This window comes from Anopheles gambiae, chromosome 3 (genome assembly GCF_943734735.2).
Source record: "Anopheles gambiae chromosome 3, idAnoGambNW_F1_1, whole genome shotgun sequence".
Lineage (NCBI taxonomy): Eukaryota > Metazoa > Arthropoda > Insecta > Diptera > Culicidae > Anopheles > Anopheles gambiae.
This window is the reverse complement of record NC_064602.1, coordinates 28327906-28355231: the sequence shown is the minus strand read 5'-3', so window position 1 is coordinate 28355231 and position 27326 is coordinate 28327906. Positions and strand designations below refer to the sequence as shown.

Here is a 27326-nt window from a genome sequence, read left to right as displayed (position 1 = left end):
TTACAATCTGATCTTTGGTTGGATCTGTCTGTGGGATCGGGAAACTACACAACTGCGCGCTGATGTGCAGATTGAAACCAGCCACTTCACCAGTAGCAGCGCAGTGGCACATTAATTTATGGACAGGCAATAAATCAGCACCGAACAAACGGCCATATCTGTTTGCGGTCGTAGGAGATTTCGACTCCTCGACCTTTTCGTCGACCGAAGCGGAATGTCTTCTCATGGATCATTGATATTAACAAACCGGAACCGGTGGCAAACATCATTAACAGAGAGAGAGCTTATAGGAGATATCATTCGTCAGGTTTTCCGGTTGCTCATGCTTATTGAGTCTATTTCCAGAGAATTAGAATTAGGATCTTTGTAATTAGGAAGTGGGATTTCGTCAAGATGTGAAGCAATAAGAATCAGACCAAAGTCCATCAACAATGCCTCCAACACGGAGCTCCTTATCTAGTCCAACATTCTAATCCGTCCAGCATTCCTCTAACACATCAGCAATGATAACCGTTGATGGTCAGATTTCTCTCCATTTGTGCTAAAGCTGCCCCCCCCCCCCCCTCCGATGTACTTACAACGTTGCACCACTTTGATGTACACCGGGCCGCGCAAATTAACACGCGCAAATTAAACAATTAAGCGCGACAATGGTAGGCCCAGTTTTGCTATCAGCCTCGTTTTGTAAGCCCGAGAAAGCAGCGCCAGTCCGCTTGTCGCCAGCCCAAAATGGCCCCATTCTGCGCTGATCTCATCTCCTCAGTAATTATGTCATCGCGCAGATGATTGAATAGCCCCGCGATGCACCACATCCGCCTGAGAAGATGGTGTCATCTGTAGATTGCTTCAACATTCTTGGCGAATACCTTATTTTCCGCCTTTGCTTGCTGGAAAAGAACATATGCTCGATCGCTTTTACTTTGCGCTACCAGGAGGAGGAGAAGAAGTAGTTTGTGTTTTTTTACACGCGGCTAGAGCGCCTTTGATGGACGTCCGCGTACTCCACGGGCAGCAGGCAGCTGGCAAGCTTCCAATCATGGGTACACCCGTTTCAAGAGCAGCAGGATTCAGTGCTACCGCTCGGGCATGATCTTTAGGGTACGCGTCAAATGAAATGGTACAGGGCCGGTATGTCATGCGAGAGCCCTTGGGGATCTTCGTGCGCTCCATGGGTGGTCCTGGAAAGGGGTATTAGTAAATGCGTGTATGTGGTGGTGATTTATGCACCTCGGGACGGGAGCTCGGGATTTTCTGCTCAAACTCTTCCACACTATTTGCTGCACGAGTAGGATCGCCGTGTTTACATCGAGCAGGGATTTGCGGTTTGGAAAAAAACAAATGAGAGAGTTTTTTCCCTCTGTTTCATTCGACTTCATCTCCTACGCTGCACTGTTTACTTAGGACGAGTTTCAATGATGGACAGTAAACGCCGATTACATACCGTCGTCAGTAGATGCGCGAATGGGATTTTCGTGCTGGAAGAAAGGCTAGAAGAAGCATTGATTTTATTCGACAAACACAAATGATTTGATACGATGAAAGTACAATCGAACACCAGTTCAGTCCATCTGGGGGTTGTCGCTCAGAGATCAGAGTATGGAAGCGCCACAGTAAAGGTTTCGTCAGCAATGTTTTGATTTACAGGCACGCTTTGGCTATTTTGGAGCAATGGTAGATTCCTAATAACAAACGTCGCACACAGTTTAAAACAACAGCCGTATTTTGTTTGTTACGAAGGTTTTAAAGCAGATGTACTGTATTCTTCTTCGTCTTCTTATTTTTGGAGTTACGAACTACGCAGTAGACCTGCATTCTAAACGTATTAGTAAATACCATGCAACCGAGTGGTTACTGGTGAAGGATCCAGATGAGAATTGAACACACCTAGCGCGCTATAGTAGCCGGCGGGTCTAGCCAATGGATCGCGGTGATCCTCCCGCGTACATGTGCGTTATAAGTAAATTATACCCTAATTAAAATTATGATAGTTAACAACTGAAGCTTAAAACCCACAAGTACCGACAGTGCCCCATTTTAACACTTCCAATTTGTCGAGATAGTCATCTGTTCATAGATTATTTCACTTTATTATTCCATCCCCTTTAAGGCGATGATCGTTGGGCAGTGAATTTCGCTTTCAACCTCAAGAAGAAGACGCACAATAAAGAGAAGCAACAGGCGAAAACAACTCTCTCTCTCTCTCTCTCTTATACACACACACACACACTGGTCGCCTGCGCTGGACAGATCTACTACGCCCAACCGACGCACAACACATTGGATCGTAAATCGGATTTTGTGATCGAAAAATCACAACGCCAACGCCCTCCAACGATCGTCCAAGCCGGACAAACCGGAGGAATGGAGCAAACAGTCGGGACAGCCTTTAGGCCAGTCACACACAATCTCAGTACCGCGCCAGCATCAACTTGGCTGTAAGCATAGGCGCGAAAATAAAACAGCCAACGAACAACAACAAAAACCTCGCCAGAAAAGGGGAAGAAACACTTCACTGGTTTCCCAACCAAAACCTTTCCTGCCGTTCAATCGTGCATTTGGCGCATTAGGTCAGCACGTACCGGCTCACATGTAGGAGGTTTTGGTTTGGCTTTGCACTACCACCAGCACCACTGTTGTCCGGCATGACTATAAATTTGCACCAAACATGAAACGGCCGGCTTCGGGTCCCCGATGGACGTTGACCATCACGCGGTGACATCGGGGCGAAATGCACACCGAAACGAGTCCCAGCTTAGTTTTAGGAGCCGGCAGAGAAGGAGACCGCCCCAAGATGCACAATTATCTCGTCACCTTCTGCAGGTTCTTCGGGGATGATGTCAGACTGGGGCGTGGAGGAGGGTTGACATAGACCCAGAGAAGTTTTAGGTCCAAACGTGTGCCGCGGGATGCAACAAAGTGCAGCAGCATCATCAACGCGCTTCACGGTTGTGATTTATGAGCCAAACTCTTTATGTAGGATGCCCCACTTGCAATCTCGTCTCATTCTGCCCCGATGTTCGCGAAACGACTTCCGACGGTAATGATGCGAGCGGCTGGCGCTTGCCGGCATCTTGCATAATGTGGCAAGGCGGCAGCAAAAAGCGGTGTGCGCAGCAGCTCTGCATTGAACTCCAGAATCTGTGACGGGAAACGCTGCCTGGGTATGCGTATACGACCTTTTGCATGGAACCGAGGATCGTGAACGAAAGCAAAACTAGGTCCATAAGTCGCTAGGTTGCATGCGTCGCTAGAACTGGGTGCAAGGTCTTGGCGTACCGTAGCGACAGCGCCCGACAGGCCCCCACCTCGAACTGAAACCCTAATTAGTGCGTTCTGGTGCCTGTGGCGAGCGGACCATTTCCAAGAAGAGAGATGTGGATGAGTCGCGGGAAGAATAACTCCGAAAGGAAGAACCGCAGCATGTGGCAACTTGTTGCGAAAGATACCAACAGAATGTTTTTAGCCCCTGAGCCGAGGGCAAAAGATCGTCGAAAAACGTCGCTGGCAGCGAGTTTGTTAGATTGTTTCTTACACTAATTTATACATCATCCTTTGAGTTTGCGCTGGATGAAATTAAAAGTTACTCACACTCAATGAACCAGTTAACAGATGAGATGCAAATTAAATAAATCAAGATCGCTAATAAGCGTAGATTAATTGTTCGCCGGACATAAAATTCAATCCATGCACATAACTCAACATCCCAAGCGTTTTGGGCCTGCTGCTGCTGTTGGTGTGGATTAACCGGAACGACCAGCTTTCCCGGTGAAGTGAGGTGGCTTCACGTTCCATCCTCAATCCAGTAGTGGGCAACGGGAAATTTCTAGATTCCCAGCACTGCAACACTGGTCGATTCAAAAAAGGGCAACAATTATAAACCCGGGGGCCCGCTTCCCGGGACGCTCTGCCGAGAACGGTTTTCGGCTTGGTGTGAGGGGGTAAAAATAGAAAGAAACTAGGAAAGTGTCTGAAAATAAATTCCTTCACGCGTAAACAAAACTCTCCATCCGGGCGGGGGTTTGGAAAGAAATGCATCGAGCGTCCTCCGTCTATTGGGGTTCGAGCGAGTGCATCGGAGTTCGGACGCGCGTACGTGGCCCAAGCAACGACGACAACGACGACGATGCAGATGCTCGTAGGTAGAAGTTTTCTTGGTTCGGGGAGAGTTTTGAGCTGTCCCAAGGCAAGAGATTCCAGCGCTACGCTGAAGGTTTCTTCGCCTAGAAAGGGATGAAGCTGGAAGTGCCTTTTTGCATACTTTCTATTTTGCATACGCCCAAAAACTGGTTACAATAATAAGAAGGTACGTGGTACGGTAGAGCCAGGATTGGTCAATGATGAGCAAAAGAAGACTATAGAGAATTGAGATATTGCAGTCAAAACTGTGAATGGACCAGTGAAGTATCTTCTGCTATTTCTTGTTGATTTATAGTCCAGCCATGTCATGTGTAGCTCCAATGGCATTTCAACGTCCACTTTAAATCGAACGCGACCATCTCCTCAGCAACTCATTTCAATGCACTTCTCAGAATTCCAATGGGACCTCCCAGACATTCAGAAGAACCCTTTTACGTATGCTCATCACAGCCCGCCGAATGCCGAAACATCTGCCAGTAGAGTTCCGTGCAAAGATTTGCAACGCTACACTGAAACCAGAGCGGAAATACACTTTCTGTTTATGTATACAGAAACAACAGCAGAGCGCGCAACATCTTCAGCACAGCAGAACCACAGCATACGCGGCGGTAGAACAAACCGACTTTGAGCCCGTGGAAAGCATATGTGAGATCTTTCGGTACAGGAGGGAAAATCAATCAACCGAACCGTATTCCACTGCCTAGATTGTGCAATCCTTGTCCAAGCGAGAGACGAAAACCCCGACAGGACGGCGTCGATGGTGTGTCTGTGTTTATCGACGATTCGCTGTATCGCAACCAAAAACCTGTACAAACCGTAGCAGTACCGTAGATGTTCTTAAGATGTCATCCGGAATGATTCTGCCCACATCAGCGGGGTGCATTTCGCGCCGTGTGAGTCATGAATGGAACTCCACACACACGTACAGTTCCACTGTGCTCGCCTTTTAAGGCAGATGGAATCGGTTGGTGAAAGAAGAGATTAAAACAGCTACGGTATGCGGCGGGGCCGGGTAGCTGCACACTGGCATCATTTTCCTGGCCAGACCGAGACACCGAAAAGCTGCGGTGGAAAAACAACGCCCGCCTGGAGCCGCCCGTGTACACAGCGAGCGATTGCATCCGATACGGAGTTTCGTGGATGCTATTTTTGAAACTCCGGGCCTGCCTGATGCCGACGACGGATGGAAATTTAAAATATTTTATTGCACCTAAATGTACACTCTCGGCTGTGTGGAGCCGATTTTGGTGAAGCAAGTCTCCTGCAACAACATCAGCGCATTCTAGAGGTTTGAGCTGGAGGCGAAGGCGAACACGAATTGGGCAGGTCCATCTATACCTTGTGACACAGTGTTAGGGTGAGAACAATTTGTTCGATGTAAAAAGTGACAAGCTGTCACCTTAAAGAACCGATCATGTGTTTGAAGATGGTAACATAATAGTGATCGCCTAGCGATCGTGATGTGATATCGGACAGGTGACTGTATCCTGTCTTTTCCATCAACTTTTCAACACCGCACCTCGGCTAATGATGGGCGCCAATCCCGGCCAACTGTTGGACGCACATCATGCAAACTTACAGCACTAAATGTACCAAACGTACCGCTTACGTCAACTTCGCACCGAGAAGTGCACCGCGACGAACGACCGACTTTATAGCATCGGCTCCATAAATGGGCACCGAGAATGCATAAAATTGGACCAGTTCCATTTTTGGAATGGGTTTTCGCACGATACTGCCGCACCAAAATCGCGTGCGACTTAGGGGAGGCGGTGCCACACGTGATGCGTAATCCCCGCACACTCTAACCGGGTCTATATACTCCTGGTGGCAGGTCATAGGAGCTCCACATGCTTCTCTCGCATCACGGTATGGCAGATTTCTGGTACCGCAAGCACACGGTCTGAGATGTTTACATCCCCATCGGTACAACAAACAGTTACGAGTCTCTACGAAGGAGTGATTGGGGATTTTTTGTTGCTTCTGTTTACTCACATCAACAATCCAACGAACCTGTGTGTTGGAAAATCTCGTTCCCTTCCTTTACATTTTTATTCGGTAAAGACTAATGCGTACAGATTGCTAGAAGCGCTGGTGCACACTGCAGCTGGTAGCATTCATTGTGCAATAAATATCACACTCAGCATGCTTGGAATATATACGAGAGGAGAACCGGCCACCGGGAGAACAGTGACCGAACTTTGAGTGACGAAGATCGCGTGCCAGACCAGGAGTTTCCGATGCTTCCGGGGGGCGAAGACACAAGGCACGCGTGCCACGTTCGCAAGGTTCTTATACGTTGGTTGAATTATCACGCGGAATGTGGATTGCTGTGTCTGCATTTTCCCAATTTCCACCCGTCAAGCGATCAACCGTTAGAAGTTGATGATCGCGTCGCAGCGAATCTATGCAAGGCGTAACGTATGTTCAATACATCATCTGGCCGGTTTCCGATACCGATCGTGGTGGGACTTTAACGCATCAACTCAACAGAGAGACATCAAGCCAACCTTAAAGAGGCGGTACTTCCAACAACGCAAACGTTCGAACACTTTGAAGCTATAAATATCGCATAGCATAAGTATCGTACGTGGAGGTGGAAAAAAGTGGAGCAGACGTTCTGCTGACGTTTCCGCTCGCAGTACTGTTTTTGTTCAGCAACGGGATGACGGCGTTTAGCAATCTGGAGAATGCATGTTTGAAGTAGCATACTACTCCACCACCACCAACCAGCACCATCATCAAAGCGGTGCGAGATCTGCTGACAGGAACACCTTCCCCAAGCTACCACTCAAGAGTCTTATTGACCTATTAAATCGGTTTTAACCTCTTGCGCGAAGTACTAGGATAAGATAAATGGAGATGTGTAGCGTTTAGAACGTTGATAAATTATTTCTACAACTTCGAAGCTACTTGACGCAGTAACACCTCTTCGGTGATCGATTGCCGGTCAGTGTTTTGCATTGTTGGGAGTAACTTGCTCGACGTTAGCTCACAAAATCCAATTCCATTCTGTTTCAGTGTACAAGTGGAGTGGGATAATGTCAAATTAGAGGTAGCGCTTCCTACGCATCTAGAATCTGTCAAAAAATGTTCACTGAAAGTGATATTATACCCCAAACAGCTGATCATCCATCCCATATAGGGCGGAACCGAACGTAACGAAACGTATCAGGTTCCTCTCCGCATCTTGAACTCCCATTCTTGGAGATGCTGTTGTTGTTGTTGTTGTGGGGGACCATTTCTTCAAGATCCCATATCTCGTCATGATGATACGCCCTTACACACACTGTCGAGTGGATCGGCTGCTGGTTTTTCTGAGCAACCTGGCACCGGCGATGTACAAACTGTTTACATTCGATTCTTAACATCTAATTTATTTCATATTAATGGGTTGAAAACGAACATACCGTCATACCGTTCGCAGGTCATAACAACGTCTAATGCCTAGGTTTGTGCTGCTGGTGGCAGTCCTACGCGTGGATAAGGGGTAATGACTTATAATTGTTACACATCTCTGAAAGGGTTTGGGAATTGAAAATATCGTACCCTCCACGGACGATCAAGACAGCAACATACGGACGGAGCAAGTGTTTCCTGAAATGGATTTACGAACAGAAACCTGACACCTAGCTGTGTGAGTTGGAGTGATGCGATTGGAAATTGGTGCTACAGTGTAACAGAAGCTTCCGCTCATAATTCGTTTGTACGTCTGTGTGCCTGTGATCTAGCGTATTTATGTTGCTACAACTCAATGCCCCTTGATCCGGGACGTAGCATTGAACCGGCTTATCAGCAAACAAACGGTTAAAGTGTGTGTCAACTGACAAGTAACTGGTGCATCTGTCAAATAGACAGTCAGTATTTTCAAACACACCGAGCACTGAGATCACTCGCATAATGTTTTGTAACATGAATGGCAATCAATGTTCAAGCCTGGACAATGTCTCAAACCCCGCCAGCTGCAAATAATCATCTTTAGTTATTGTGCAAAACAATCGCAATACCGCCTGGTGCTCTCACGACGAAGATGACGACCACGAGATGGACTCGGGACAGGGTTTGAGCAATGCTAATATTGTGCAGCACACATTCCCCATGTCCACCACAGTAGCAGCAACACCGGGAGAAAGAGGCTGGCATCCACTGAGCTAACAAAATTGCACTCCACTCTAACACAACACGAGCCGAGAATAGCAGATGTATAGCAGTGGCAAGAGGGCAGCAAGTGAGTGGGGGCAAGCATTTTCGGAAGGAAGCATAACGTCATGGGTCGAAAATAAACTGGAGCAACTGTTAGGAGGCAACGACAAAAACAAGCCCCCTAGATCCCGAACACCACACCGCCATCATAATGCTCTCGGCATTTGTTTTCGCTCGTTTTGTCGCGCTGTACCATGATTGCAAACTGCAATCATCGGGAGAGTGCATCGCGAGGCTGGTTTGTTGGTTGGGACTGAATGTGCGGGAGAAGATGCAATACCGCTCGACATGGAGCTGTGCAAGGGTTTTGCTATTAGCGTAAGCAAATGAGTTCGTGGGTGTAATGGGTTAGATTTCTATCGTGCGGCCGGGCACAGAGAGCTAGCCGTTCGTGAGGTTTTGGAGAGTGGCCGGAGAGAGCGCTTGTTGGTGACACAAATTGATCCATTTGTTGGGCCGTACACGACGGGTGCCTAAGCCGTTTACGCCTGCCGATCCAGACGAGATATGGGCAAACATAATTAATGCCGATTGGGAGTTGAGCTAATTAATACATTGCATCTAGCATCCTGTTAGACAGCTTACAACACAATGATAGAAATCCCACACACACACGCGTGGTTCAGGAAATATCTTTAATTTAACCACAACGGCAAGTGAATGCCTGAAATTATGTGGCCAGCCTAGCACGGGACGCGAACAATCGAGCACAATCAAACTCCAACTGTCCTAATTACGTACCCGACACTCGCCGCAAAGATGACGGAATAGAACTTATCACCGTTGAGCGACCGGAAAAGTTCACCGCGAAAGATTAGCGCTACGTGTGTTAATCAGTTTTTTGTTATACATTACAGCACCACACCGCCTTAGCCATATAAAAGCAAAAGCAATATAACAAAAAAGCATGAAGCAAGACAACGAAGTCCAGTGATGTCAATGAAAATGTGTACATTCAGACAAACAGGCTAAAGAAAGTGCGGTCGCACTATAAAACATGCTCCCTGGCTGCTGATAAGCTCCGCTGGACAAAACATTCGCAGCAGCACCGAGGACAGCCGGAGAGGGACTTTCTGGTGGGCAACGATAGGATTTCATTGCAGAACGATTTCAACGATGGCATGGAACACTAAGCTCCCATGCGGGTCGAATCATCCTTTCGCTCGGTGTTGTGTAGATCACAGCTCGGTGGTCGAGGTCGAGAGCCGTCGCCGATAACCTTCCCGAGACCTCTTCATAAAACCTCAACTGGCTGGCGCACACACAACTATGTGGTTTCAGGGTTTTTTTTGGACAGTAGAAATATTTGAAACCACACGAACCAAACATATGGTTTGCATGCGTTGCTATTTATTCTTGGACCGATGTAGTGAGGTGCAATTTTATGACTCGCTACGAACTATTTCCAAACGCATCGTGCAATAATAAACTCCAATTGCATGACGGGTGAGCAAATATTTTCTCACTACTACCGGCTCTAACTGCCCCCGCGGCAGGATGCACTCGATGGTTATGTGCTTTCCTTCGCCCCCCCCCCATAAACAACGGCGGAAAGATGGTGATGTCAGCGCGTACTCCCTTCGTCGCACTCACATCCTCGCATCATCTGCAGGAATATCTCCGGGTTTTTGGTTATTCTGGCGTTGGAGAAGATGCAATCCCCCAGTTGCGATTGTAATGTAAACTGACCTCTTTGAGAGACTGGGGACGACGGTAGGCGACGCAATACGAATGAAATAACCCCACCAGAACCTGATGGCGACGAACTTTACTGAATGAATGCATAGATGCGCAAAGATCACTGATCTTTGCATGTTTAATCGAGTGCTGATAGGGCGTTGTAAAACAATCGTCGATTGAGTATGGCTCTGCTCGCCCACAAAATCTCCTCGATGCAGCAAAACAAATAAACAACCAGTAATGAGTTTTCCAAACTTTCCGCAAATCTTGACAAATTGATGCACTGCACCCGATGACGACAACGACGACGATGCAATCTTCAGACACATCGCCAGACAAACCAGAGTCCGGCACAGATTGTGCTACTTTGTTCGAAACGAGCTAAACGGAACCAGTCGACGGGGTAGTGTGAATGGCACCGGGATTAATGTAATTTCTGACACCGATGGCAAGAAGAAGATGGCACGCCATTTGCACGCATTAATTAATTGCCAACCTCTCGGCTGGATGACAAGGCAGGACGATGATCAGTGTGGAGCAAGACACGCAATATCTCACGCAACAAATGGTAGCACCAGATTGTCTGGCGTGATAGGGGGGCGCCTAGGCCTGCTTGCTGATGTTGATCCAATTCTTCATTTGCCACGTGCCACAACCGTACGGATCAGTTGCGCTTACAGCGCTTAATCGCTCGGTAGGTAGGTTGTGGATGACGCGGAGAAAACAATGTCTTCATTATCGTGTTGTGCCACCAATTCAATTCCAGCCAATCTGGCTCAATTGGGCGAGTGATGTTACTATGCGGAAGTAGGAAGCGTCGCTTGACGAGCTAGGATAATGAATGGAACGTGGAGATGGAGGAGGGAGTGTTCCTTCCGTGCACTGGTTGGTCCACATCTTTTGAGTAAATCTGTGATCTCATGTGGCTCATAACTTCTTGCATCATTTTCGCTAAGAATGATTTGCTTCATTGGCTGAGCTAATTTAAAGCTTTGAAACTAAGCATTTCAACACTGATCCAAGACACACACACAGTGAGACTGTTAAACCGACACTGGCAAAGGCATCTACATCACCGATAACCTTTGCCCAATCTCTGTATCGCTTAACGAACCGCGCACAAAACAAAAAAATCATTCTCCCTCGGTCGCGCTGCCAATGCCAAATCTGGAAATAGCAGAACTAAGCTACTCCCCAGTACTCCACGAGAATCCAGAGTAAAAAAATAATTTAAAATAATTACAGCAACAAATGCTGGCCGCTGATAAAGCCAGCGCGGCGCGGCACCAACACTGAGGAGCAAATTGTGCGAGACGTTGTGCGATTAAATTCATTCTTCCCTCATCCACCCTAAAACTTCTTCTCCGATCCCGTAGAACCCGGGAGATGTTCGCTTGTTCTGCCAAAGTCCTGTGTATGCCCCGGGTTCGGTTATTCTATAATCAATGCCAGCGTCTTAGCGGTCCCGGGTCCTTGGTGCGCTACATTTCGGATGCTTTAATTTCCACTTATCAAATTCCATGCTGTCGAGACGGCGTGCGAGCGCACATTCCTGCCATGCTACTGTGGCCAACCGCTTTAAACCATTTACGACGCGCTCCAATGAAATGAAACACCTCCGCATCGTTTGTAAGCCCCTTTGAAGTGAGCTCGGTGAGCTAGCCTGAATGTTTGCAGCAGTTTTGCATCGTAGAATTCAAAGAAATGAAAAACTAACACCACCTCCTGGGGTCTGAAGTGAAGAAGCACACACACCAAAAAGGGGTTTCGTTAGCACAAACGGACATGGACCCATGATGCTCCCAGTAGGATGGGATGGTCAATGTGGGAAAATGTTGCAACTATTTGCAGTGGACGCCGGTTCGGAGGGTATTGGATTCGTACAAACAAGCTTCGCTTTCGATAGAAAAAACCATTAGGTCCTTGATACGTCTTAGTCATCCCTTGGAAAAACGGGACCATTGATGTCACCGTTTATTTTAAGCCACTCCAGTAAGGCGAACAATCAAAACTGGCTAGAGTAGATATTCTTCATCCGCTAATGTTTGGATGTGAAGCTCTTAGACGACGACGACGACGACACTGGAAGAAACCGTCGTCACATTGTTGCGCAGCCTCGTTTGTAACATACTTTGTAAGCCGTCTTGGCGTATCCGACTTCCGGACGGAAGCGGGACACGACATCCGCGAGATTTCATGCTCCCGCCAACCAACCAACCAACCAACCCAAGCAGCTGTGCGGCTCGGGTACGGTGTTGTAAAGGCTAGCCGTTTCGCTTCTTATCACTGTTCGCACCCATCCCCCAGCTTTGCACGCTTCCCCACCCCCGGCTCCAAACGGTCAGCTCAAGCATCCCACTGGCACAGCATCCCACTGGCAGAACGGGACGGCAAGCGTTAAAAATAACACTTCAACTTTAACCTCATTACGCGAGCAGCGCTCACGATTACCGAGAATTGTGCGTTGGCACGACAGTTGGCTGTCGCTACTACACAGCCGGGGCCCCGGAAAGCCCGGGACCCATTGGCAAACGGGGCCGTTCACAGACTCGCCAACCGTTTCCCCGTTTGATAAGACACCCGTGATTCGTGGTGGTGGTGTGAAGCGCTGAATCGGATATTACTGAACACGATCGTGAGCGTTGGGTTGGAGTGGGGGTATGAGGATGGCAAAAAAAGGAATGAGTAAGGTTTTGGGGTGGAGTACATATGCTCCACAAGGGTGGCAATGGAGCGGAGGAGATCCAATTTCGTGGGTCAGAAATGATGAGAAAGCAAACCGTGTGCAGCAGCAGCAGAACGAGGTTGGCAAATAAAATTCCGGATAGGGATGGGACAGGATATGTGGAATAGATTTTCTTTTCTGACAGCTGGTGTGACAATCGTTTCGGAGAATATTGTAAGTTATGAAGTCGTATTTTGGGGAATACTGAAACAATTATAATGTCTTTCTTACAGATTTTGACCACTAAAGATTTTTTTTTCGCCTTGCAGCCAAAAAGTGATAACAGAGTATGAGTCTTAAGGGAAAGAAAAGAACAACGTGTAGCCCCTAATGGTGAAGTAACTAGGATCCAAAAATTTATACTCGTACCTTGGATTAGAAAACACTTCCATCTCAACACAATAACAACAGCAACATAAAGGGGGTGTACAAGACAATTGTAGCGCGGGATATTCACACTAAGTAATCTTTGTCTTTGCAAAACGAGTTAATTACGATAACTTTATACAGGCTTTCTAGGGACATCTAGGGAGTGTACCACACATTTTGTCGGCGGGTCCCCAGATGAGAATCGAACAGCGGCCGACCTTTGCCAGAACCGTCGCGCCAACCATTAGACCACCAACCTGTAGACCAGATGACAAAGTAGGGCGGTAATATAAGCAGTCTGCACCCCAACCAATGGCAATCAAAAAAGGGCGCCAATGCGTGCTTCAAGAGCGTACAGCGCGGGGAAATGTAATCTACACCGGCTTTCACATTTATTGCACCATACTTTAAACGAGCGCGAGGAAAACTGATAAATGCAAGCAGAAAATCTGTACCAACACGATTGAAACTATGTCAGCAATAATTTTCATATCATTATGTACGAAATTTCATACAAAAAACTTTCAAGAAGATCTTGATTTTTGGCTTACTTTAATACTCTCATGACTAGTTCTTGCTATGAAATTATCCAACATCCTGTTGTTACCTCAGTCAGTGATAGGATGCTATCATTTTGTTCTAAACCAAATATGACATATCAAAGTGAAATTAGTAGCATCCAATGACTGCTTGTAACATATTCATCTTTCGTAAAATATAAATCCATTTCCTTTGCAATACAAGATAAACACAATAAAACAAACTGAACAAAAGAAATCTTAAAAATCAGTTTAAGGGATAATGCTCTAAATTGCAGACAGAAAGACTTTTCTTTGGCATGAATAATACATATATTAAATAGGAAATAAATCTTTAACAAATGAAACATACCGCTGCCGTTGATGGCTGTATTATCAGAAGCACCGAAGTGACGAAAAGCGCCACACCGCGCGTCACCGACCCAGCAGAGCTTCGGCGCCTCCGTTGGACGATGTCCTTACGTTCCAGACCCCCCGTGAGCGTGGGGTCCGCGGGCCACAGCATGGCTCTCCGTTTTTGTGCCGACGAGCACACTATTCACCCGCGGTTCGATTTTATTCTATTTTGCAACGACGACTACTGTCCCAAACGTCGGAAGCTTCGGCCGCACATGCACACGCGATCTGTCAAATAGTTGCTTGAAATGATTCCTTCCAACGAGGGCGAAGGATCAACAGCAACACTGTAGGAATGTGGCTGGGAATGCTCTCTCCACACACACACACACACACGTACACACACGCACGACACTTTCACTTAGGGGGGCAATATTTCCAAGTTCAAATGCTTGTCGCGTGAGCCCAGAGCGCTCCGCTCCGAGCCACGAAGAAAGCCTGGCTGGCTGGCGGTCGCTGGAAAATTACAACCACCTCGCGCGGCAGCAACACCCCGACGAGGCGCTTTATGGTGCGCACACGGACACGAACGGGCGACAAACGACGCCTCGATCCAACAGCAAACACACGCGCGCGCGCTCCGATCGAATGTTCTGAACGTTCGAATCGCTACTAACGGGCCCGGTCCGGGCGGTAACATTTTCTTGCCATCTTGCCGGCACAGCCCCGTCCCGGTCCGGTGCCGCACGCGTCCCGCTGCAGGCCGCGCGCGCACAACCGCGACCCGAGCGCGACCCGAGCACGGCCCGAGTGCGACCCGCACCGGTTCGGGCGTGCGAGTGCGGCTCCGGCCAGTGCCAAGAGCTCGAGAAAATTGCCGAGATCGTCTGGTAGTCAGTACACTGTGGACGATCGGACGCGCTGGATCGGTAGCTGTGGTAGCCGTCAAACTGCTGCGCCCTGGTGTGGTGGTCCCGACCCGTAGGCACTTTGGACAATTGTTCCAACTCCACACACACACACACACACACACACATACCCACATTATTCCCTCCGACTTAGCCTTAGTGTTTGCTGCGGTGTGAGGGGAGTTACCGACGTACTCGATGTAGATCGTCTCCTGGACTCCACAGACCCACAGTTGGCAGGCTTCTTGGGTTGGGAGTTTCGTGAGCGGTGAAAGGGGCCCAGTAGTGTTCGGGGGTTTCGGGCAAGATTTTTGCCTTCTTGCCGTCGCCGCACAGAACCGAAGAAGGAATTGAGTGATCTTGCAGTCGGGTTGTGCCAGCCAACCATCCGGAAGAGGGGCAAGAATACGCAGTGATACTCGTCGTAGTGAAACCCAGTGATTTAGGTGTTGTGTGATCTTTGTTGGAAGTGATTTCTCAGAGCGATCTTCTGGGTTATGTGCCTGGAGTTGATATGTGTTAATTTTCAGACATTTAAGATCTGCGGAGTTTTGAGCAAGAATTGATCGAATTTCAGACAGATCTATCACTTGTTAATTTTGCATTAGTATGTTTCGAACCCGTCCATACAACATTTTTGGAAAAATCACCATCTCTCTCTTGCTTGAATTTCTTGGTTTATTCAATTATTTGCACGTTTTTCACAGAAAACTGTAGATACACGACTTTGAGACTTTGAGAGAAGCGAGATTTGTGATTCGCTAGAGTTCTGGTGAATAATGGAATATCTTTAGAATATTTTTCAGAATCGTATAATTGTTAAACCCAGCCCAGGCTTTTTTCTTAATGATCTAATCTTTTCCGTGATTAATATCTAATTTATCGTACAACTTAATTTCTCATCCCCAAAGTGATTCCAGTGTTCAATTTCGCTCGAATTTTCTCACCACGGAAAATACGGAGTAGATAAGCAAGAATCGAAACGACTACTAAAACCAAATAATACATTGTGATATATTGACCGATCGTGTCTGTTATGCAAAGCAAGCGTGAGATAGAAAGTGTTTATGTGTATGTGTGTCTGTCTGGAAGTGTGAACAACGGCAAAACAGTGTAATTTTTTGTAGCAAAATCGAAAGTGTTTGAGAAAAAAAAAGAATAAGATCTGCTACGTTCGCACTGCAGCCTGTAAAGTGAAAATAAGGCTTGACCCAACAACAACAAGTGCGCATCCCAGTCGCGAAGTGGTCCCCGCACGGTGCTGATCAGTACGATCCCGCGTGCCATCTACAAGCCAAGCTGGCTAATACTCGCTGCTAGTCGTCCCTCTGCTACATCGGCCCTGCCTCGTAGGGCTGTGCGGTCAGGGCCACCATCACAATGGGGACCCGAATAAAATGGTAAGCGTAAGAGCTGATGTCACACTAACACGTACGAGAACGAGCAGCGCCCTGTTGGTTACCACGCTGACCAGAACCGTCGCAGCATATCCCTGCGCGTCTTACGTTACGTACGGCCTCCTGCTGCTTCTTTCTTTCCCAAAACCATTCCCTGACCGTCCCCCGGTCGGATTACGCTGAGTGGGTCAAATGAGTGGAATAGTCCCGGGCGTGCTAGTATTCCCCCCTCCTTGTCCTGTCCTATTTCTGCATACTCCCGTCGGTTGCCACGGCACTACAGATAACTCTGCTGATGGAACCGAAAAGGAGGAGCGCACCGACTGCCCTTTTTACGGCGGCTCTGCTGGGCTGGAAGAATGTAGCTTTTATTAATTTGCTTGTTGTGGCAAAATTATCGTCAACATGCGGCAAGAGAGCGAAACTGTTTTCTAACAGTGGGGTATTCACTTTGGTTTTAAAACATATCATATAATCATGAGCTGTCTGGTTTTTGCTTGCAAACTAACATGTTGTTGTGCAGCTTTGGTTAAATAAAATACAAACCAGTGTTTCCAGAGAAACGCTGAAAACGGGTAAAAAACGACGGGCATTCCATGATGCATTGGTAAAGAAAGTATGTTTGGACAAACATTTAATTGATCGACAAAAAATACACATTTCATGTTTAACATTCCTTTACGAATAGCTCAAACAGTGCCATTTCCATCAATTGGATGATTGTTGAGGATGATTTCGTACAAACTTCTGGAAAATTACTTTCTATGCCCTAGGACCTTGAGTTTCCAGGCAAATGCGGTTATTCACAATGACGAACGAGTATCGATTCCAGGTTTTAAGATGCATTAGTACAATTTTGGACTAAATCATCTATTACAGATGATCATACAGAGTTATAAAACGGCCATGGAACTAAAGAAACATCCACGAAAGTTACGGAATCGATGTCATATATTTTAAGGTCAACTAGGACCGGTGAGAAAAGTAAAATAATCAATCATTTACTGACCATTTTTATCACTTATTCAATCATTTAAATACTGGGTCTGCGTTGGCTACAGATTCAGAATCAATGTAACCATAGTTCAGGGGAAAAGACTATAGTGATTAGCCTGTTTGAATGCAGATGACTTATAGAAAAATGGATTCAATAAGTCTGTTTCAGTAGCCTCTAAATTAGTTATTAAAATTGAATAGTTCAGTTAGCTATTATAATTAGTTATAAGAATTGAATAGTTAGAAGTGTCAGTTCAGTTAGAGTTAGAATTTTAATAATTTGGTTGCTATTTCTGAGACGTTTGTAATGTTTCTTTATGTCATAGAAACGCTCAATATGTCTATAAATAATATGGCTAAAACAAAATATCACAGTTTTTCAATTGAATGACTTTTGCCCGTTTTACCCGTACTTGAAGTTATTTACTATCGTAGATTAGGATTTTGGACAAAAAACTATTAGTAATATAACATGTTGCACAGGAGATGCTGAGTTTGGTACTAGAATGCTTTAGTTAATTCATAAGTACCAAGCCATAACCTATTTAGAGATCGTCTCCTTCTTTTTTGACAATTTGAACCAATTTTTTACTCAAAATGCCCGCAACTTGGATGTTAGATTTTTGAACCGACTAATAAAATTACCCTACTCCAAGATCAGAAGATAGGAAAAGTTTTGTATATTGGATTTTTGCATAATCTATTATGTATCAAACAAAATTCCCCTTAGAGAACTCGTTATATTAAAGATTTTAATAAACAATAAACTGAATTAATATTACGCCCTACACTGATGACTACCCTAAGACCTTGAAGAGTCATAAGAAATAGGCCAAACTGGGACATACGCAATTTACCTATCCTAAATTAATCTGTCACCACGGGCACTGTCCCAAGACCACCCGCCCACTATTTGCCGACGGTCAATGAACTGTTGTCGCTTTTCTTTTATCGAATTCTGCACACACGCGATCGGACATCCGATCCTGTACATGAAAAAAAAAAACCTAACGTCCAGAGCATAGCATATCTCGACGTCACTTCCTGAAGTAGTCGCTACTGCCGACTCAGAAAAAAAGAAGTACGAAAAAAGATTGCCTCTCGAACACTGTTCCTCCGCGTTGGCGTTGCGTCACATCCCGCGAGCATGAGCACGAAGGAAAAGGCTATCAGGAAAGGGCCCTGGCGCACCGATAAGCCGCCGACGAGTCCGGCCTGCGAGCACATGCGAGCCCAAGCCCGCCATACCCGTAGGAACGAGCGTGTTTCAGTTTTTAGCGCTGCTCGACTCTGATAATGGCGGCGCACATCGGCCGGTTATGAATGAGAGCCGCTCGTCAGCTCGGTTGGCGGCTCTGACCATCGCTTCACGCCTTGTAAAACAGCGGCTTTTTTTGACAGCCGCTTCACACCCATGATCAATTGATGCTGATGCTTTCTCTTCTCCACGCTTGCAGGTTAGTCACTACCTCGCTGGTAGTTTGGTTCGGACAACAGACGTACGCGGTAAGTTCGGGCTGGAAGTCAGACGATCGACCGGTTCGTCTGAACGTAACATCTGTTCTTTGCCGCTCCCTCTCATTCCACAGCAATTCTGGGCGTCCAGCAACAACAATGACAACTCCGGCGTCGGACTGTTTAAGCGACAGGAGCAGGAATATCCACGACAGCTAGCGCCACAGATCGACCCGAGCTACAGCATAATGGACACGGCCAGCGGACCACAGGGACCACCGGGCAAGAACTGCACCTCCGGCGGCTGCTGCTTGCCGAAATGTTTCGCCGAAAAGGGCAACCGCGGCCTGCCCGGACCGATGGGGCTGAAGGGTGCGAAGGGTGTGCGCGGGTTCCCCGGGTCGGAGGGTTTGCCGGGCGAGAAGGGCACCAAGGGCGAGCCGGGCCCGGTCGGGCTGCAGGGCCCGAAGGGCGACCGGGGCCGGGACGGTTTGCCCGGCTACCCGGGCATCCCCGGCACGAACGGTGTGCCGGGTGTGCCGGGAGCACCCGGTCTGGCCGGTCGGGACGGTTGCAACGGCACGGACGGTCTGCCCGGTTTGTCCGGGCTGCCGGGAAATCCGGGCCCCCGCGGTTACGCCGGCATCCCCGGCACAAAGGGCGAGAAGGGCGAACCGGCGCGGCATCCGGAGAACTACAACAAGGGCCAGAAGGGCGAGCCGGGCAACGATGGACTGGAAGGACTGCCGGGGCCGCAGGGCGAGGTAGGACCGCGCGGTTTCCCCGGCCGACCCGGCGAAAAGGGTGTCCCCGGTACGCCCGGTGTGCGGGGCGAGCGGGGCGACAAAGGCGTGTGCATCAAGGGCGAGAAGGGCCAGAAGGGCGCGAAGGGCGAGGAGGTGTACGGCGCCACGGGCACGACGACGACGACCGGACCGAAGGGCGAGAAGGGCGACCGCGGCGAGCCGGGCGAACCGGGCCGATCCGGCGAGAAGGGACAGGCCGGCGACCGGGGGCAGGTGGGCGAGCGAGGCCACAAGGGCGAGAAGGGTTTGCCTGGACAGCCGGGCCCGCGAGTAAGTAGAGAATGACGGCGCTAGCGCCATCTGGCGATCGGTACGGGTACTAACACACACACACACAACTTCTTTTGCGTGCTGCACATTGCCTACATCTAGGGGCGCGACGGTAACTTTGGACCGGTGGGCCTGCCCGGCCAGAAGGGTGACCGCGGCTCGGAAGGACTGCACGGACTGAAGGGCCAGAGCGGACCGAAGGGTGAGCCGGGCCGGGACGGCATTCCGGGCCAGCCCGGTATTGCTGGGCCGGCCGGTGCGCCCGGCGGCGGCGAAGGACGACCCGGCGCGCCCGGTCCGAAGGGACCGCGCGGCTACGAAGGACCGCAGGGCCCGAAGGGCATGGACGGATTCGACGGAGAAAAGGGCGAGCGGGGACAGATGGGCCCGAAGGGCGGCCAGGGTGTGCCTGGCCGGCCCGGTCCCGAAGGTATGCCGGGCGACAAGGGCGACAAAGGCGAGTCGGGATCGGTCGGTATGCCGGGACCGCAGGGCCCGCGCGGCTACCCTGGCCAGCCCGGACCCGAGGGTCTGCGCGGTGAGCCGGGCCAGCCGGGCTATGGCATTCCTGGACAGAAGGGTAATGCCGGTATGGCTGGGTAAGTGGAAGATCTTGTGCGTTTACACTTGGGGAGATGGGTTACTCTAACTCAGATTAGAGGACTCAGGACTCAAATTCAGATTCGCGAATCAGAATGAATTTTCAAAATTATTATTTCAACTTAAATCTCAATCTTACAGATTCGTGGATCTTCAAAAATTAATAAGTCTCCTAAATTCAAGAATATCAAACGATTCATGTACCTATAATGATTCATGAATGATTAAATTTTTAGATTCATGAATCCCCAAAGATTCATTAGGCTCTCAATATTTCATGAACCTTCAGTAATCTCCCTCTGAAGACTTCATTTCTTTTTTGTTCCTTCATCGCTCTCCACAGCTTAACTTTACAGTTTGCAACGATTTTGAAGCAAAGTGAATACTTTCGCTAATATATGGCCTGTCGAATTTGAACATTATTGACAGTTCCTACATTTTTGTTACATTTGTGTAGCTCCAATTCGTAAAACCTCTTAAACCTTTACAAAGTTTTACAAGTCAGAATCGAATGTCATCAAAACAATTTCAAAATCTCAAGATTGAGTTTGGCTGTCAAAAGTTAATAGGCGCAATATGATTTTTCAAACTGACTAAGTGTTTTTCAGCCGACTTGCTGCAAATTTAACTATGCATTTGAGGTTATTTAATTGTAATCAATGCTTGTATGCGTTTTAGAGTTATATTTATCAAACACAACACAAATATTGTAAAAATGAGGATTTTCTGTGCAAAAAGCTACGAGCACTAGCGCATCCTCAGAAAATCCTCATTTTTACAATAAATACGAAATATGTCATACATATTATAGTAAAACGCATTATAGCATTGATTTCAATCCCAAATTCTCAAAATCCATGATTGTATTCGCAAAACGATGCGAAAGGTCTCTGAAAAAACACCTTGTGTGTTTGAAAAATCATATTGCGCCTGTAAAAATAGCATTGGTGCGGAAAAAAAAACTTTTGACAGCTAAACTGAATCTTGAGCATCTGAAATAGTTTTGAAGACATTCGATTCAGGCTTGTAAAACCCTGTATCCCTTTTATTTGTGCATAGTGGTTTCATGATGTATCCAATCTTGTATCCGTATCTGTAGATTCCTACAGCAACGTTCAAACATAGATTACATGGTTAAATACTAAATCTTTTATCTCGTTCTTTTGAACTTTTCATTGAAGATTCGGGAATCTTTTGAGGCCCATATAAATAATTAAAGATTTCATTGATTTCAGAAGCTTATTGTATCTTTAAAGACTTGATACAAGATTAAATGTTCATCTTCGGAAATTCATAGATTAAAGAAATTTGTGAAGCATATCTCTAATTTACAAACAAACCATATTTAATCCGTAATGTTCACTTCCACTTCAGATTCCCCGGACTGAAGGGACAGAAAGGCGAGCGTGGCTTCAAGGGTGTGATGGGTACGCCCGGTGACGCAAAGGAAGGACGCCCGGGAGCGCCAGGACTACCAGGACGTGATGGCGAAAAGGGCGAACCCGGCCGTCCGGGACTCCCCGGAGCGAAGGGCGAGCGCGGTCTTAAGGGAGAGCTCGGTGGACGCTGTACGGACTGCCGGCCCGGAATGAAGGGCGACAAAGGCGAACGCGGTTATGCCGGCGAACCAGGCCGCCCGGGAGCGAGCGGTGTGCCAGGCGAACGAGGATACCCCGGTATGCCGGGCGAGGACGGAACACCAGGACTGCGCGGAGAACCAGGCCCCAAGGGAGAGCCGGGTCTGCTCGGTCCCCCGGGCCCATCGGGAGAGCCGGGTCGCGATGCCGAAATTCCAATGGACCAGTTGAAACCCATCAAGGGCGACAAGGGCGAAAAGGGGGAAAATGGCCTGATGGGCATCAAGGGCGAGAAAGGATTCCCCGGACCGGTCGGACCGGAGGGCAAGATGGGACTGCGCGGCATGAAGGGCGACAAGGGACGACCGGGCGAGGCGGGCATTGACGGAGCGCCCGGCGCGCCGGGCAAGGACGGTCTGCCTGGCCGGCACGGACAAACGGTCAAGGGTGAACCGGGGCTGAAGGGTAACGTAGGCTACTCGGGCGACAAGGGCGACAAGGGCTACTCCGGGCTGAAGGGTGAGCCGGGCCGGTGCGCCAGCATTCCGCCGAACCTCGAGGAAGCGATCCGTGGACCGCCAGGCACGCAGGGCGAGAAGGGCGCCCCCGGCATTCAGGGAATTCGCGGCGACAAGGGCGAAATGGGCGAGCAGGGACGGACGGGCATGCAGGGTAATGCTGGGCCGCCGGGAGCACCCGGGCCGGTAGGACCGCGCGGACTGACGGGACTGCGGGGCGAAAAGGGTAATACGGGACCGCTGGGACCACCGGGTGCGCCTGGCCGCGACGGTATGCCCGGAGCACCGGGACTGCCCGGCTCGAAGGGTGGCAAGGGTGATCCGGGTCTATCGATGGTGGGTCCGCCCGGCCCGAAGGGTAACCCGGGCCTGCGAGGACCGAAGGGCGATCGGGGCGGCATGGGCGATCGGGGCGATCCGGGACAACCCGGCTCCGTGGGCTATCCGGGCGAAAAGGGCGATTTGGGCATTCCAGGACAGCCTGGCTTCCCGGGCGAAGTGGGACCGAAAGGTGAGCCAGGACCGAAGGGACCGGCGGGACATCCGGGCGCACCGGGCCGACCCGGTATGGACGGTGTGAAGGGTTTGGCCGGTCTGAAGGGTGACGTTGGCGCACCGGGCGTGATCGGCCTGCCCGGCCAGAAGGGCGAAATGGGCCAGGCGGGTAACGATGGGCTGAAGGGCTTCCAGGGCCGCAAGGGTATGATGGGAGCGCCGGGCATTCAGGGCGTACGGGGTCCGCAGGGTGCGAAGGGCGAACCGGGCGAAAAGGGCGATCGGGGCGAAATCGGCATGAAGGGACTGATGGGTCAGACGGGCCCGCCCGGTATGCTCGGACCGAAGGGAGACAAGGGTCTGGCCGGGCTGCCGGGACCGGCCTGTCTGCCCGGACTGTCGGGCGAAAAGGGCGACAAGGGATACACTGGACCGGAGGGACCGCCGGGCGAACCGGGTGCCGCGTCGGAGAAGGGCCAGAAGGGTGAGCCGGGCGTACCGGGACTACGCGGTAACGACGGATTGCCCGGGCTGGAGGGACCGTCCGGACCGAAGGGTGATGCGGGCGTGCCCGGCTACGGTCGACCTGGGCCGCAGGGCGAAAAAGGTGACGTTGGCCTGACGGGCATCAATGGGCTGCCGGGCTTGAACGGGGTGAAGGGCGACATGGGCGTCCCTGGATTCCCGGGCGTGAAGGGCGACAAGGGTACGACCGGATTGCCGGGTGTGCCTGGTGCACCGTGCATGGACGGACTGCCCGGAGCGGAAGGTCCCGCTGGTCCGCGCGGATACGACGGCGAGAAGGGCTTCAAGGGCGAACCGGGCCGCATCGGCGAGCGGGGCGAACTGGGCGAAAAGGGTGACCAGGGACTAATGGGGCCGGTGGGGCTGATGGGACGCAAGGGCGACCGTGGTGTGCCGGGTTCGCCCGGTCTGCCAGCTACGGCGGCCGCCATCAAGGGCGACAAGGGTGAACCGGGCTTCCCGGGTGCGATCGGACGCCCGGGCAAGGTCGGTGCGCCGGGCCTGCCGGGCGACATGGGCACCAAGGGCGAGATGGGCATCCAGGGGCTGCCCGGACTGCCCGGACCGGCCGGACTGAACGGGCTGCCGGGCATGAAGGGCGACATGGGACCGATGGGCGAAAAGGGCGACTCCTGTCCGGTGGTGAAGGGCGAAAAGGGTCTGCCGGGCCGGCCGGGCAAGATGGGCCGCGACGGGCCGCCCGGCCTGCTGGGCGAAAAGGGCGACAAAGGACTGTCTGGCCTGCCCGGACCGATGGGACCGCCCGGACCGCCCGGCCCGCTTGGGCGGCAGGGCGAAAAGGGTGACCGAGGCGATTCCGGTTTGATGGGCCGCCCCGGCAAGGACGGACTGCCCGGACCGCAGGGCCAGCGAGGGCTGCCGGGACCGCAGGGCGAAAAGGGCGACCAGGGGCCGCCAGGGTTTATCGGACCGAAGGGCGAGCGGGGCGAACGGGGCCGGGACGGAATGAACGGGCTGAACGGGCCGCAGGGACTGAAGGGTGACCGGGGCATGCCGGGACTGGAGGGCGTGGCCGGTCTGCCCGGTATGGTGGGCGAGAAGGGTGACCGCGGTCTGCCCGGTATGGCCGGCCTGAACGGTGCGCCGGGCGAGAAGGGCCAGAAGGGTGAGACGCCACAGCTGCCCCCGCAGCGCAAGGGACCGCCCGGACCGCCCGGATTCAACGGACCGAAGGGTGACAAGGGCATGCCAGGGTTGGCCGGACCGGCCGGCATTCCGGGCGCTCCCGGTGCGCCGGGCGAGATGGGACTGCGCGGATTCGAGGGCGCGCGCGGCCTGCAGGGACTGCGCGGTGACGTTGGACCCGAGGGACGGCCCGGACGCGACGGTGCGCCGGGTCTGCCCGGGCCGAAGGGTGAGCCGGGCCGGGACTGCGAGTCGGCACCGTACTACACCGGCATCCTGCTGGTGCGGCACAGCCAGTCGGACGAGGTGCCGATGTGCGAGCCGGGCCATCTGAAGCTGTGGGACGGCTACTCGCTGCTGTACGTCGACGGCAATGACTACCCGCACAACCAGGACCTCGGTTCGGCCGGTTCCTGCGTGCGCAAGTTCTCCACGCTGCCCGTGTTGGCCTGCGGACAGAACAACATCTGCAACTACGCGTCCCGCAACGATCGGACATTCTGGCTGTCGACGTCCGCGCCGATTCCGATGATGCCGGTGACCGAGAACGAGATGCGCCCGTACATCTCGCGGTGCACGGTCTGTGAGGCACCGACCAACGTGATCGCGGTGCACAGCCAGACGCTCCATATTCCGGAATGTCCGAACGGATGGGACGGTCTATGGATTGGCTACAGTTTCCTAATGGTAAGTACAAAAACGGTTCTCTGTTCTTTAACTTGATCAAACTTTTCATCATTTCATGCTCACCTTCTCTCTCTATCTCTTTCCATCTTGCAGCACACTGCCGTCGGCCACGGTGGCGGTGGCCAGTCACTGTCCGGGCCGGGCTCGTGCCTGGAGGACTTCCGCGCCACACCGTTCATTGAGTGTAACGGTGGCAAGGGCCACTGCCATTACTACGAAACGCAAACCTCCTTCTGGCTGGTTTCGCTCGAGGACCACCAGCAGTTCCAGCGGCCGGAGCAGCAAACGCTCAAGGCCGGCAACCTGCTTAGCCGAGTATCTCGGTGCCAGGTGTGCATCCGCCGCTGAGCTGCCGAGTAGGATTAGGATTTGGTCGTCTCTTTTTGTACCTCCCCTTCTCCTCTCTCCTTCAAAATCTTTTTTCCCCCTTTTCCCTTGGGCGTTGCGGTGCCACTCAGCTTCGGGGGTTCACAGTGCTTACGAATTCAAATTTCCGTTTCCCGACACTTGACGTTGTCCACACCATTGCCTTTCAAAAATGCCGGGAGCCTTACTCAACAACAAAACAAGATTTCACACACACAGTAACACTATCCGGGAGCGGGTTGAAATGAACGAAACGATGGGAGGCTCGCGGATTAAATTATTTACAACGAAGAAAAGCAACCGCTTGTTCAAGAACTACCAAAAACACAAACGAACACCCGCGCATGAATTTAGCAGATACTGTAGAACGCAAAACAACCAAATATCAAAGTAACCAGAGGTAACAGAGGGTCAATACCAACAAGAGAGCGATAAACGCACATTGAACACATTGACAGAAAGTGTACAAGTGTCCGTTAAAACGTTAACTATTAATTGCCATACTTCCTTCGCTAAAGGTAGCAAAGTTTCCGTACCATCAGAAAGGGTTTAGCCTGTCTATATGTGTTTGTAGTATACAGCGTTTTCCATAATCTTCCCATTTTCCAATAGCTCTTCACCCATGTGTATTTGTGTTTTTTTACGATCTAGGAATGTTCCAATAATGTGATTCCGTAGATAGCCAAAAGAAAGTAACACCAAAACTGCCACCGTTAAGCAACTTTCCATGGAAGCATTTTCCTTTCTCCTACCTCTCTCCTCCTCTCCCCACCCCCCCTTCCTACACTAAAACACTGTCTAGGGTAGTGATGAGGCGCGTTCAAATACATAAGTTCCAGTGTGCCATGCAATTAGAAGAAGAATTAGGAGAAAACAAACAAACGCCCGCTTTACCATGGGAAGCCTGGCAGTTGAAAAAGGTCTTTCCAAACGAAAAAAGAGAACAAACTACTAACCCGAACCATGATATCCATGACATGTTCTGTTTTTCCTCCAACCTTCCCTATCCAATTACTTTTGTAACCGAAGCGAATAAACAAAATTACCATTTCAAATTGACACCCAACACAGTCACCGCTGCTGCTTCTGCCCGCAAGATTCAGCCACTGCCATCGTTCTGTGTGCTTTCAGCAGTGAAACTCGGAAAACAAACAAAAAAACAACGGAAAAGTTGATCCCTTTCTGCTCCTACCGTTTCGAGTAGTAGTTTTGTTTTAATATTATATGGCGCTATAAATGTAACAGTAACAGAAAAGCGATAAGAAATGTGAAATAAACGTCTTACCATTAGAAATCCTGCCGGGTCGGTCGTTGTTGATCATTATGGTTTCCGCTTGCACCGTCTGCACCGTCAACAGAAGCGCTGGGAAGATTTGTAATGCCATTCCAGTTGGCTTTCCGCTTCAATAACCTAAAAGACTATCCATCTAAGCGTGTTCATGATATCACAATGAGTTTAAAGTTTGCTTACCCAATAGAAAGGATTTGCCGCTTATTGCCAGAAAGGCTCCCGGATGCCATCGTCGTCTGTCCTTCACGAATGATGATTCACTATCATGAAATGATAATATTTTTTTTTAAATTCACACTC

The 27326-nt window shown here is 50.1% G+C and overlaps 2 protein-coding genes across 5 annotated transcripts in view; one reads left to right on the top strand and one right to left on the bottom strand.

The window, feature by feature from the left end:
- LOC1280162 (collagen alpha-1(III) chain) overlaps positions 1–14675 on the bottom strand; it is a 29680-nt gene extending 15005 nt beyond the window's left edge. Inside the window, exon 1 of the mRNA XM_061657859.1 lies at positions 14006–14675. Within this exon, the coding sequence (XP_061513843.1) occupies positions 14006–14158 (153 nt within the window). The 5' untranslated portion in view covers positions 14159–14675. The remainder of the gene's footprint in view (positions 1–14005) is intronic.
- A 145-nt stretch (positions 14676–14820) lies between these two features.
- Positions 14821–27029, top strand: LOC1280160 (collagen alpha-1(IV) chain). 4 transcript variants are annotated; one of them, XM_061657860.1, is made up of 7 exons: positions 14821–14970; positions 15809–16297; positions 18748–18796; positions 18880–19821; positions 19924–20420; positions 21796–25369; positions 25463–27029. In XM_061657860.1, the coding sequence occupies exons 2-7, from the start codon at positions 16278–16280 to the stop codon at positions 25715–25717; spliced, it is 5337 nt and encodes a 1778-aa protein (XP_061513844.1). In that variant the 5' UTR covers positions 14821–14970; positions 15809–16277; the 3' UTR covers positions 25718–27029. The 4 variants fall into 4 exon arrangements, with proteins under 4 accessions (XP_061513844.1, XP_061513845.1, XP_061513847.1 ...); XM_061657861.1 differs by having other exon boundaries at positions 14888–15343; XM_061657863.1 differs by having other exon boundaries at positions 14891–15669.
- Positions 27030–27326: the final 297 nt, after the last annotated feature.

What these genes read in the sequence shown, in the direction of transcription:
- LOC1280160 (XM_061657860.1), top strand. Translation starts at nt 16,278, where the DNA reads ATGGGGACCCGAATAAAATG. An exon ending in CTGGACAGCCGGGCCCGCGA is followed by an intron (nt 19,822 to 19,923) that starts GTAAGTAGAGAA and finishes GCCTACATCTAG; the next exon opens with GGGCGCGACGGTAACTTTGG. An exon ending in GGTAATGCCGGTATGGCTGG is followed by an intron (nt 20,421 to 21,795) that starts GTAAGTGGAAGA and finishes CTTCCACTTCAG; the next exon opens with ATTCCCCGGACTGAAGGGAC.